Source organism: Eufriesea mexicana, unplaced genomic scaffold (genome assembly GCF_001483705.2).
Source record: "Eufriesea mexicana isolate 0111107269 unplaced genomic scaffold, ASM148370v2 scaffold4744748345, whole genome shotgun sequence".
In the NCBI taxonomy this organism is placed as follows: domain Eukaryota; kingdom Metazoa; phylum Arthropoda; class Insecta; order Hymenoptera; family Apidae; genus Eufriesea; species Eufriesea mexicana.
In genome coordinates, this window is record NW_016907976.1 from 168,749 (window position 1) to 181,156 (window position 12,408).

Below are 12,408 nucleotides of genomic sequence, written 5' to 3' on the forward strand. Positions count from 1 at the left end.
GAAGAGCGGGTAACGCGAAGAAACGAGGAGCTATTGTCGCGTGGCCTACATACCAAAAATCGTAGCGGTTGATTCGGTTGCGACACGATCGTTAGAGCGCAGTGTTCCTTAGAAGGCCGGCTTAAGGAGCGAGCCTGAAACGCGATAACGGATCCGGCCAGCCTCTATCTCGCGAAGCGGTACGTCGCGTCCCTCTAGGACGACCATATACGAGAATTCCCATAGCGTCTTATGGAATGTCACCAGCCGCGAAGCCGCGTCGCTGCCGTTTCTCAGCCGGCTGATCGGCTATCTAACTTCTACCCGGCAATTTCTCCGGGCAACCACGACCTCCCGTGACCGCGAGCCAATCGAGAGGAACTGCGAATTCGTTCCTTTCTCCCGTTCCAAAGAAACATCTCTATCGTATCATCGAGATAGCCGCGCGCGCGATCTTCGTCGAGGATGGCTCGTTGAATTATCGATCACGACTCGCGATTATCGACCAAGACGTTCCCCCGGCCGCGATAACATTTCCGCGTGTTTACAGTCGACAGCTGGCCAGCTGTCAGCCAAGTAGGCGAAAAATAAACGCAGGAAAATACCATCGAGCTCGCGAGGATCGTCGAATGGCGGAACTGGGAAAGGCGAAAAACAACGCGGTCTTGGCCACGCGATGCGGATTGCGGACTACGGTAATAGTTATCGAAAGAAAGAAGGTCAAGGATACCTTCTGCAGGCGTAAACTCGATTACCGTACATGCAATACGGTAAACCTGCCGACGAAACGAGCGAACGGTGGTTCTTCCAACGATACGCGCGTTTCCTTTCTCTCCCGCGATCTCAGCTGAGGGCACGCGCGCCTTGCAAAATCCCGAAGCCTCTTGCGATCCGGCCGGTATCGCTTCCTTTCCAACGCCCAGGCCGTTCTCTTATCCGGCAGGATAACCGGGGAAAAGTGTACAATCGGACACGTTCCTCCTCGAAGACAACGTTCGCGTGACGCATCCGCGATAGTTACTCCATATCGGCTTGCTCGCCTGTGTTTAATTACCGATCGATGAATAACCGTCTGACTCATCCAGGAACCCCAAACAAGCTGCGAGTTACCCTTCCGAGGAGCGCCTGTTTGTAAGAGGATAACGCTCGTCGCGTGTTTATCCTCGATAGTCGTGCACGTTGTATACGTTGCTCGAGGTATACACGCGGCGAGGAACGTACATCGGTGTACAATGGGACACGAAACAGGCTACTCCGACCGTGAGCTTCCGTTAAACCCGGGGACACCGTTTCGGTTCTGTTTGCAGCCCGTGGAATGCGTACGACTAACCTGCAGTCGAACTGGGACGCTTCAAAGGCCTCCTTCGTTTCTTTTTCTTTTTTCTTTTCTTTTTCCTTTAAGGAGAAAGATAGGAAAGGCACGGTCGTTGCACGTTTCGACGAGGCCGATTTTCCTTTCCGACTGTTACGCGCGCGGCGTTACGTCAGGCGGCCGAGCATTTACCGCGGAGCGCATTCGTGATAACAGTAATAACACGGAAAGCGAAGGAACGCATTTAATGGTTGTGTAATAGCGCGTAATCATAGGCCATGCTTCCCTTCCGGTTCTTACGTCCTTGCACAGCCGCGACGAACGCGCGCTAATCGCGCGTTTACGGTGACAGAACGGAGATATCGGTGGCGCATCGCGACGGAGTAACGAGCGTAATAACAGTGGAGGGAAACTGGTGCGAACGAGCGAGGAAACGGGTCTGCCTTATCGGTTAACATCCACGAGTTTTTCCACGATTATCATTCCGGCCAGTGCCACTTTCCAGCCGAGTACCGCGCCATTGAAACTCGGACACAGCGGCAACGCGGAATTCTTTATTTCCGCTATCGCTGCCGCTGTTGCTTCTGCCGCGGCACAATTAAGACGGGAGAGATGCCACGTAATTTCTGCTTTCACCGGGGATAAACTTTCGGAAGATTGTGAAAGATTTTACCGTTACGGGAAACAGCGAGGAGCCTGCGTGTATCGCGGACGAGGCCAGCAACGAATTTACGAATGGGGTATCTAAACAGGTGCTCGAGCGTACGAGCAACATGGAAACAACGTTGCTTATCTTTGCCTCTGATCGTTGTTGCTGGAACCGGCGAGGGGCTTATCGACGTTATTTACCTGAAACAGCGTGACGATCCAGTCTCGTATAAAATAAAAGCACGTGTGTACTTTCGGTCGACGTAATACCAAGTTGGTAACGCTCTGTTCTGCAATTAATTTCTTTCCGGCTGCATTACGAAACGCGAGTCGTTTCAGTCCGCTACCTCGTGGAATTCCACGAGGGTACTCGCAGGAATTCTGTTTCATTTTCCTCCTTTTTTTCCTCTTTCCATTATATCCGATCCGGCTTGCTTTTGACTTTTAATCTAAGCGTTGCCTCGCTTTGCACACTGGCTGGCGAACGAGCGAGGAAGAGGAACGACGCGGAGGAGGCCCCGCGGGCCAGCCATTGGCGCCGCGTCCGAGCTGTTTCCTGGCCCGAGCCTCGATCAAGCGCGACGAATATTCGTCGGCTGGTCGGATTTCCTCCTCTTCGAACATGCAGCGAGGTTCGAGAAAGAAGAAGAGACTCTTCCGAACAGAGAATCGTTCCACGACCTAATTCCGCTACTGGCGCATCACACGGTGAAGGGAGCCTTTTACCTCGTTACGAGCGCGGACCCACGTCTACGCCGGATATTTTCGTCGATTAATTAGACCGATTATCAAAGCCCGCGATGATCAACTGGATCGCGCAATGGCGAATACACGCGTAACGCCTAGGTGCAACGCTCGGGGTTGCGTAATTATTACGAGGTCGTCGAAGGTTAATTAACGCGACCGAGTGTTGCTCGCGATGCTATCGCGGCTATCTCGAGCTCCAGTCTCCTCCGCGTATATCCTTCCACCGCTCTGTGTGGAAGGCTACTTTTTGTCAGGCCAGGGATGCAAGAACCGAGCGAACTTTCGATCGATTAACGCCATTTACCGGTGTCCGTTCGGTTTCGCAACCCGATCCCGGACAGGCCCGTGTGCCTATGCAACCCCGTTATCGCGCAATCCAAAGCCTGCTTAATCTCCGATTAATTACCGACGAGAGAAGGATGTAGTGGTTGGCAGACAGTTGATAGCGAGCTCGCCACGCCGCGCAACCGGCGCGTTGTCGCGAGACAAGCAACGCGATGCCAAAGACGTGTCATCAATCGAATTACGCGCGTCACGCGAAATTTTACCTCTGTCCGAGGTCAGACTCCTCGAAGATAAACATGTACACGCGTAATCGTACACCTTTGCACGCACGGCGCTGCGAGCAAAACGGTCCCCGCGGAGCTGCGACAGCGGCTTTACGCGCGAGACAACACGCGAACACGCAAAGAGGATCGCGTAGGTGTTAACCGGGTGATTTCATCGCCCGTTTTGTCCTTAGACTAATCTAATTGTTTCGGGGACAAGCAGGGGCTTCCTGAACGCCTATACGCCGCGTTTAAAGCCTCGCTCGGACGCGCGTCACGAATTTCCATGTCGCCGGCATTGGAAATTCGGTCCTAATCCCCGAGGAAAGCCACTTAGAGCCGGTCTGTGGAAATAGCCTGGCTATTTTCAGAGAATAAGACACCGCGTATGCACGCGGTACGCGAAAGCACGCGCCTTCTTCACCATTCCAGGAGGCCTTTCCAGCCGATCCAAGGACGACGCCGCGTGATTCCGTCGAATGGAAGATGCAAAAGTGTCACGAGGAGCGCCGTTCGATGGTAAACGTTCCAACGCGTTTCGGTATTATTCCTGTTTCGTGCAGTCCGCCGAGGATTACGCGATCTCGATGCACGCTCCAGTTTCCGGTTCGTTAAACGGTCCTGCTTTATATCGGGACACCGATTCGCCGAAATCCCGTTAACACCGAATTAAATCCAGCCTCGACGCGAATTTCGCGGAAAGGTCGCGCGAGCGTTATCGCGAGATAAGAGATCAGGCAACGACGGGAGCAGCGTTGGGTTGGTGTGCCTCACGATCGTTTGGAAAATTACCGTGGACCCGGGGAAACTACGAGGCACTTCGTATTCGACTGGACGATCGGACTTCCGGGTTATCTAATACGAGAAAGTACGCCTTCGATTTGCCGATCGTGATCTTAATTTTCTGCGTTTTCAATGGAACATCGGCTATGCTCGGTTTCACCCGGTTTCACCCATGGTAATAGACTTCTAGCGCCGGCCTAACGGGCTGACAGGCTACGCTGTTCAAAAGTTCAAAGCTCCAGGTGAGAAATATAAACGGGAGAGAGAGAGATAGAGAGAGAGAGAGACAGAGAGAGTCAGGTGTCGTATTGCCATGGAACAGAAGCGCGTATTTGTCAGAGGGGGTCGCGTTACCGTTTCGGTCGGCGAGGCATCAGCTGCGAGACAAGTTTACGACGAGTTGAACGCGCGACATCCTTCTACCCGACGCTGGAATGGAAAACAAATAAATGTCGTGTTCGGGCTGGTTAAATGTGACCGCGTGCCACGAATGCTCAGACGTCACTTGAAATTCTGCGTGTGCCGCGGCGCGAGAGCACGTACGGCTCTACGCCAGCGACGCTTTTGTTAGAGCCCCAGTCATATTAAAGAAAGTGAAATGCCTTCGATTACGATATGCACACGTACGAAAAGAAAGTGGTCCGTGACAGGGTACTATCGACTCGTACCGATAGTAAACCTTCCCGCAGTCCGATCACGAATCGTTCGATTTCCCGCTGTCTCCGATCGCGATCACCCGCCGGAAGACATGTCTCTCGTGAACTTTGCCTCGAGTCGATTTGTCCGGATCGATGAACTTTCGGGCGTGGATCGTTGGACAGGTGCCTGGAGATACCTGGAGATACCTGGCGAGGTTAATACCTGTCGAATAACTGGAAACGTTGTAGCGACCGCACCCTCTCGATAGCTCGGGATACCGACGCAATTCGGGAAACGACGACGCGATAAGAGACCGAACGAGATTAGGAATTACTGATGACTCACCTTCGGCTTCTCCCGTTTCTTTTTAATGATGAGTCCGTCGTTCTCGATATAATCGGGCACGTCCTTCCGGTTACTGAAATTGAACACCATGGTGTTGTTCTGCTGATTCCACGGCTTCGTCTCCCATAGACCGGTACCCCCCGTGTTGGCCTTTTTAGCCGGCTGAATCTCGTCGGCGCTCTTCAAGCTGACCACCACCTTGGTGGGCTGTTCTATGCTCTTCACTCGATTGATCAGATTCTTCTCCAGCTCTCGATTGCTCAGATTCTGCTGAGGATGCTGCGTCTTGGTAGACACCAGCGGTCTTATTATCCCTATCTGTTTTTGCGGCGGGGACTCGGTTTTTTGGCATCTTATGGTCTTCGACTCGTTCCCCTGGGGATAGGAGGTGTTGGTCGAAGACTTGATCAGACCCAGGCTACAGATAGCACCGATCGGTTTGTTTTCCACGTTTACTTTGGTGTCTATGTCCTCTTTGCTGTCTTCGATCTTTCTGTCGCACTTATCCGGTTCTAGCCTCTCCTGCAGCCTAGAGACCGTGTCTTGATCCGTTACGGCGTTCGTGGAACCACCGGACAAAAACGACTTGCCTCGAGATTCTAACAACAACGGCGACGACGACGACGACGACTTTGTTTCCGTTCGAATATCCGCTTGATGCTCGTCCATGGGCTTCTGGCCGTTCTGCTTGAATCCGGGCAAGTAACTCTTGTTGCTGATGGGTTTATCGCTAAAACTGAACTGCATCGTGACACCGGTCCTCGCGATGTTCTCCAACGCGGTCTTCGAGATGGTCCTTGGCCCGTCGACGTCCTCCGTGAGCTCATCGTCGCTGTGATTCTCCGCGGGCGACGGTAACTTGTTCTCCTCGGGTTTCTCTCGTTCCGTGGGACTGTGTATCCTCTCGGAAGGTTGCTGTTGTCTCGGATGTTCCACGCTGACGATGTTGGCGTTCTCTTCGACGGGCTGCGGCCGTGACAGCAGCTTGCCAGGTTCGGGCATGGACATTTGTCTAAGCAGCTCCCTGCTGGGACTCGGCGGTGGCTTGTGGACGGGGCTGGAATTTTGCCTCGGCAGATCCTTCATCGGTGACGGAGGGCTGTGCACGCGCGGCGAACTCTGCCTGAGCGTGTCCTTCATCGGGGACGAAGGGCTCTGCAACCTGGGCGAGGAAATTCTGGGGGAAAGAACGGGCGTTACGGGCGGTGACTTGACGCTGATCTCCAGAGAGGATTTTAATTTACTTAATTGAGGCTCGGGACTGGGCGCGGGCGAGAATTTCAATTTGAAGGATGGCTCGGGCGACGGGGACGGGGAATGCGACTTCTCGATTTGCTGGAACTTGCTGACCACCGACGACACCGACTGCACTATGGGATCCGTGATCACTCCGTCTATGTGATACTCATCTTGCGTCTCGATCAGCTCGGCCGTCGGTTTCTGCGGCAGCACGATTTTCTTCGGGGAACCGGGTGCCCTGGAATTGCCGTTCACAAACGGTTTAGGTTGGATCGGTGGTTTGGGCCCTACCTTCTTCTGCGCCTGGGCCTTGAACGTGTCGTTGATGGTTTTGAACGTGGCCACTTTCGCAGCCACCTCGCCTTTTGGTTTCAGCTTCTTCGCCGACCCCTCGAAGATCCTCATCGTGGTCTTGACTAGATCCGGCGGTGGCCTTTCCGTCTCCGCCAGCAACGGTTTGATCCTCTTCGGCTTGTTCACCGCCTTCGGCCTGTCCAACTCGCCCAGACGGCTCTCTATTTTCACCGTCGTCCGATCGATCAGGATAATGTGATCGTTGATCGGTTCCTGTTTCAAACCGTTGCTGGTCACGCGGCCCGATACGCCATGAGTACTGCCGACTTCGTCCGTGCCGTTGTACCTCATCAGAGTCTCCACGCTGCGAGCTCGTTTCATCGATTCGTTACCGCGGCAAGCGTTTCTGTACCTGTCTGTTTTCGCAGCAGCGCCGGTCGTCGTCCTTTTCGTGTATTTCCTCGCGCTTTTCTCACCAGGTTCGTCGTCACAGTCCAGCAGATCCTCCAGGCTCGCCGCGCGTCTGAAACGTTGCACCGAGACGCGACTCTTGTTCATCTCCTTAAGAGTGAGGTTAAGGTACTTGCTCTTCAGTTTATTCACTATTCCCGGCCCGTACTGCAGCTCCTCCGAACTATCGCTTTCTCCGTCGTCACTCGTCGCACGATTCCTCGCCATTTCCGTCTCCATTTTGCCGCTTTTCGTTTTCGATAAATCCGCCAGAAGGTCCCTTTCCACTTTGTTCGTTCGACAGCCTCGATGCTCTTCGCAGTTTCCCAATAAATCCGTTCCTTTCCCCTCCTGCTTCGACTCCTCCATCTCCAAGTTGTCACCGTGTTCCGATTTTCGTTCTATGTCCGTGGAAGACTTGCTCAGCATATCGTTGGCAACATCCTCCGAGTCGGAGCAGAACGAGAGATCCACCTCGAGACGCATGTTGCACGCGACTGTCGAGCCAACGTCGGTGGCGGCGGTCGTTCCGCTGCTGACGATGGCGCCACACGCCGGTCCTCTCGAGAAAAACGGCGAGGAAGATACAACGACACCAGCTATGGCGCTTCCACCACTACCACCGTTAGCACTCGAGCTATTCACCATGTTCGCACTGTCCTCTCCGCTGCTTGCCGTCCGCGTTCTCGATGACACATTACCGGTTATGCACTGTTCTTGAATACCACCGGTCGGATCGAGCAATTCCGTTGTCCCGCCCGTTGTCGTAGCCGACGAACCGATTACCGCCGAACATAGCTTCACACTGGCTCCGTTACTCGCGAGAACTTTGTTCTGTTGCCTACGACGCTGAATCAAGTCTCTTTTCCACTGCGGCACGTTACTGCCACTCGTTTCGCCGGCGCTTGTCGTCGTGTTGCTGGTGGTAGCCATGTTGGACGCGCGATGGGCGCGTTCGCAAGCGCGCGCCCGAGTCTACGCGACACACCACAGTCCCCCCACGGCTCGTTCCGATTCGCGCTCTGTCAAAATGAATCCTTTTTCTTTCAGGCGCGACTCTCCGTGTTCATCGTGCTCGTACGAATTCTTCCAGCGATCACAGGTACGAGCAGCTGCCACGATTCGCTGCAAAATCCACGTCTTCGTCGCATATGCACCGTCACACGAGCACGAGGTTGACAGAAGACACGTTCCGTTTCTCCGGCGATTATTTCTATCGTTCTTTCTCGTTACTCTCGAGCGATGGTGTTTCGGTGGAATACTCGTCGTCGTGGCGGTTAACGGAAAAAGAGGTTGTCTCCGCGCGACTCGATTTGATTTCTTCGCGTATACGGTCCTGAGGCCTGCAGTCCAGCTCGGCGGAGGATAATCGGAAAAAATCGAAGGCACCTGTCGTGGAGAAACGCACGAGCATTCGCACACATACACACGCACGCACGCACACACGCACACAGAACCGAGAGAGGAATGTGCAGCAACGACTCGACGTACCGTGCACGTACTATTTCACTCCATGGTAACTATCGTGTCTGCTTCCTGGTGCAGCGTCGTACCCGGCGAAGGCTCGCCAATCGCTGGAAATCGAAAGTACTTGCCCGTGAGGACGCACTCACGCACGCACTCACGCACCCATACGAAACGCCGACGAAAGGCGAGCACAGCCGTCCTCGCTCGTTCGCACGCACTCCACTCCTGCCCCTGTCCAGATATCGCCTCTCTCTCCCGTCTCCAATGCAGCAGCCCCCTCTCGCAGCGCGACAGAACCCATCCGAATCTCTCCTCTCTTTCACCCTCCTTTGCTAGCCCCGTTTTCCTTTGCTACCGCTCGCTCCGCCACCCTGACGTTATGCTTTCGACCGAGCAAATGCCGTTGCCATCGAATATCGCGCACCGCCATCGCAATCACGCGTACGAGGGTTACGAGGGCGCGTCGCCATTCGAATCCAGACTCCCAAGAGCGGGAAATACGAAGCGGCAAAGGGATGTTTCGGGGTGTTATTGCATTTTTATTATTCTTTATTCTGGAAACGTGGCGTATCGAATTTATTCGCTTTTAGCGAATCGGTACGATATTTCCAACGATAATCGAACGATAATCGAACGAATTCGATTATATTTATATTTCGCGCCCTTGCATTCTTTATCGTTAGACGAAGCTAGCGAAAAATGTAACATGTGTCGCGCACGTTTGAAACGAGGGGGAAGCGCATCCGGTGTACGATAATAACCAGTAGGAGAAAAACAGGACGGATCTGAGAATCGGAACGAACGATGACCTAAAACGTGGAATCCCGAGCACTCGGCTCGTTTTCCCGTGTTCCGTGACGACTGAGTCCCGCTCGGAATGTTTGTTCGTTGCACGCTTTACGCGAAACTCCTGTGTAGGTGTTATTATCTCGTTACATCGTAGACTGGTGTTTTATACGTACGGGATTATATAGCCCTGGCTGGTTCACGAAATAGTTCACTTCCGGTGTCGGTGCTGCTATCAGAGCGTGCGAAGATTCATGGCAACGTCGAAGCTGACTGAAAAAAAATATTAGAGAACAAAGTCTCTTTAAACATGTGTACTTATCTGTACGTCCGATTAGTTTCAGCTTTTTGTGGAAACGTCTTCGTTGCGGAAATAATCGATCGCGTTATTACGATAAATCGTTTATCGATCGACCAAGCTGATAAAAATTTTTTCCGAATCATTGGTCGACGGGAAAATGTATCAGCTTTATATGCTTAAGCAGAATTCTATGCCGATGATTCCATGCTATAGGTGTCGAGTTTAAATTGTATTACGTCGAATAGAGAAAATATTTCACATAATTGAGATAAAAACGGTGAAAGGTTCAATTTTGCAGGAATACGTAAGTTTTCGTACATTTCGTATGCTAACATCGTAATCGTGGTTATGAGTTTACGAACATGCACGGGTATTTCGATGTATGCACGTATAGGTCTTAATTGTATGAGAAATTTAAACTAATTATGAATTATAAAACGTAACGCGTATTATGGAAAGTGAAGGAGAAAACTCAGTGTTCTAGGCACTTTAACAATGCGGAGAACTCGGCAAGTAACGTAAGTTTCGTCGAATGATAGAAATGCCTACAGATCGTTAAATGGAACGCACGCAATTTATGCAACTGCTTAGCATGATTTAATAAGCGACGTAATAAATTCGTTATCAGCAAATCTGGAATCCAGCTTTAATAATATTTTTCATGCGAAACTTCGTTGTAAACTTTTTTCCGCGCAGTTTTTACGTTCTAAGTAGTTCGACAGTTGTGCAACGGTTCTCTATCCTCGATATTCGCATAAATCATGCTACGATACGCGGTATTGTTAATCATTCCGTAAAGAAGGTGTTGCCAAATGGCAACGGAAACGTGGAAGTATTTTTCACCTCGTTTCACGATAAAATATCGTTAATTATCATTTTTTTCACTTTAGATGAGACCACTTTTATCTCGAAATTGGAAATTTCGACAAGTTCGGAACACGTAATTCCATAAATTATTCGTCTTTATTCGTATTTGAATATGTTCGAAACTCGTACGATGTACTCGATTCCATTGGCTGGAGATCCTAACGTACCTTTAACGTTTACGAGGTACAAGGTAATATGGCCGCCAGTTCTCGACGCGTACGGAACCAGTTCCAGTATGAAACCGGTTTGGAACTAGTTTTCATTGGTTTTTCGGCCCCCTGCAAGACCGTGCCACGACCGAGATTGGCACTCGTGTCGGACTTCTCTCAGAGATTGGAACGGAGGTTACGTTACGAGAGCGTGTTAATATGGCCGATATTACAGAGCAGAAAGGTAAGAAAAGTAGTTTTCAAACAAGGTTATGTCTTATTATTGCCTCGTGTTCATTGTGAATTCCACGCTGCTTCGAATGTCCGGCGCTCGTGTTTACATTTCGAAAGACGTACTGGCATAGACACGCTTTGAGCGCCTAGTCAGTCCTATTTTACGCGGGAAATTTAAATGTCCTTGTTCCTCTTTTCGCATAGTTTGAAATTATTTTCCCTTATTAATAAATATATCGATCGAAATAATCCCTCTCCCTACTCTGCAATCCTTTCACGTTTACCCATGATATATTTTATTTGCTTTGACATGTAAATATATTCTTGAAAAGGGGAAAACCTCGATGCGCAAATGGAAATCAAGGTGGAACCAACGCTACAGGCGTATGTCGAAGAGGAACACGAAAATGGTTTTCCCGGTTTCGAAAGTAACAACGCAATTCCCTCTAGTGCTGATGTCGGTGCTTTAAATTTATGGACCAGCAAGGCTACCGCGTGTCTTATTAGCCAGTATAAGAAATATCATTCGATGGTAGGACAGTCTACTCAGATTCGAAGTTTACGCGAGATGTTCGAGATGATCTCTCTCGAGATGCAAAAGCACGGGTTTTACTTTAGTCCTCAGAAATGCGAGAATAAATGGCGTGTCCTGGAAAGAAAGTACAAAAATCTGGTGTTTCGAGAACGACTGAAAAAGCCCGGTAGAATGAGGCATTACGGACAATGGGAGCACAAAAGAGCGTTGGACGAAATTTTCAAGGAAAAGAAGAAACACATGTACCTGGAGGAAAGCGACTTTCCACCGCCTCCTGGCTCTGCACGGTACATGTTCATTTTACCGAAACCCATAAACGAGGAGCAAACGAATATTACCGTTGTCAATCAGCAACAGGAGGACCCTCTCGCGGCGCCGGCGTCCAACTCTTCCGCAAACAAGAGCGACACGCTGGATCAGAAAGGAACCTTAACCACGCTGTTCGAAAAATTCCTCGATGAAATGGCGAAACATTTCGCGATCGCGGAGAAAAACAGAGAGAAGAGGCACAAAGAAAAGATGGCAATGCGGCAAAGCGAGTTGGAAATTCAAAAGAGACTTTTAAAATTAAAGGAGGAAAAGATAGAGTTACAGAAACGTCAAATTATCGCTGCTGCTCAACATTTACACTTAAACATGTAGTAAAGCACATTCCGAGACATCGAACGTGATGAATTATTGCGAAAAAGTTAAACTACGAATGGGTGTTTTCAAACTTCAGTTTAATACAATTCGTGTTATTGTTTATAATTTTTCATCAACCGTTTAGATAAGGTATTCTCGTTTGTACGGATAGATATGGACGAAATAATATAAACGATCTTGCGAAAGTTATTACGATTTAATTATAAATACGCGTTTTCCACTACACTCTCGTTTATGTACGCGAATCGCGTCTAGCAGATCGACATTTACTAGTTGCGCGAAGCGACCTTCAGATGGTAGCACCTTCCATCTTACCAGTTCCGTCGCTGCGATTCGCCGGGCAATCGATGTACGCGAGTTCTGTGTTTTCGACTGTCAAAATGGTTGCTCGCGTCTTACACGGGTTGTTCTATGACGTGTTTACGGACAAAGCTAGTGAT

At 50.6% G+C, this 12,408-nt stretch overlaps 2 protein-coding genes across 3 annotated transcripts in view; one reads left to right on the forward strand and one right to left on the reverse strand.

Annotated features, from left to right (window-relative positions):
• Positions 1–8,072, reverse strand: part of bif (protein phosphatase 1-binding protein bifocal) — a 31,972-nt gene extending 23,900 nt beyond the window's left edge. For both annotated transcript variants that reach the window (XM_017905015.1, XM_017905023.1), the window contains exon 1: positions 5,002–8,072. In XM_017905015.1, the coding sequence (XP_017760504.1) occupies positions 5,002–7,917 (2,916 nt within the window). In that variant the 5' untranslated portion in view covers positions 7,918–8,072. The remainder of the gene's footprint in view (positions 1–5,001) is intronic.
• A 2,655-nt stretch (positions 8,073–10,727) lies between these two features.
• On the forward strand, positions 10,728–11,965 carry LOC108550949 (uncharacterized). Its single transcript, XM_017904900.1, has 2 exons — positions 10,728–10,798; positions 11,121–11,965. Exons 1-2 carry the CDS (start codon positions 10,774–10,776, stop codon positions 11,963–11,965), a joined length of 870 nt encoding a protein of 289 aa, XP_017760389.1. The 5' UTR covers positions 10,728–10,773.
• The last annotated feature ends 443 nt before the right edge of the window (positions 11,966–12,408 follow it).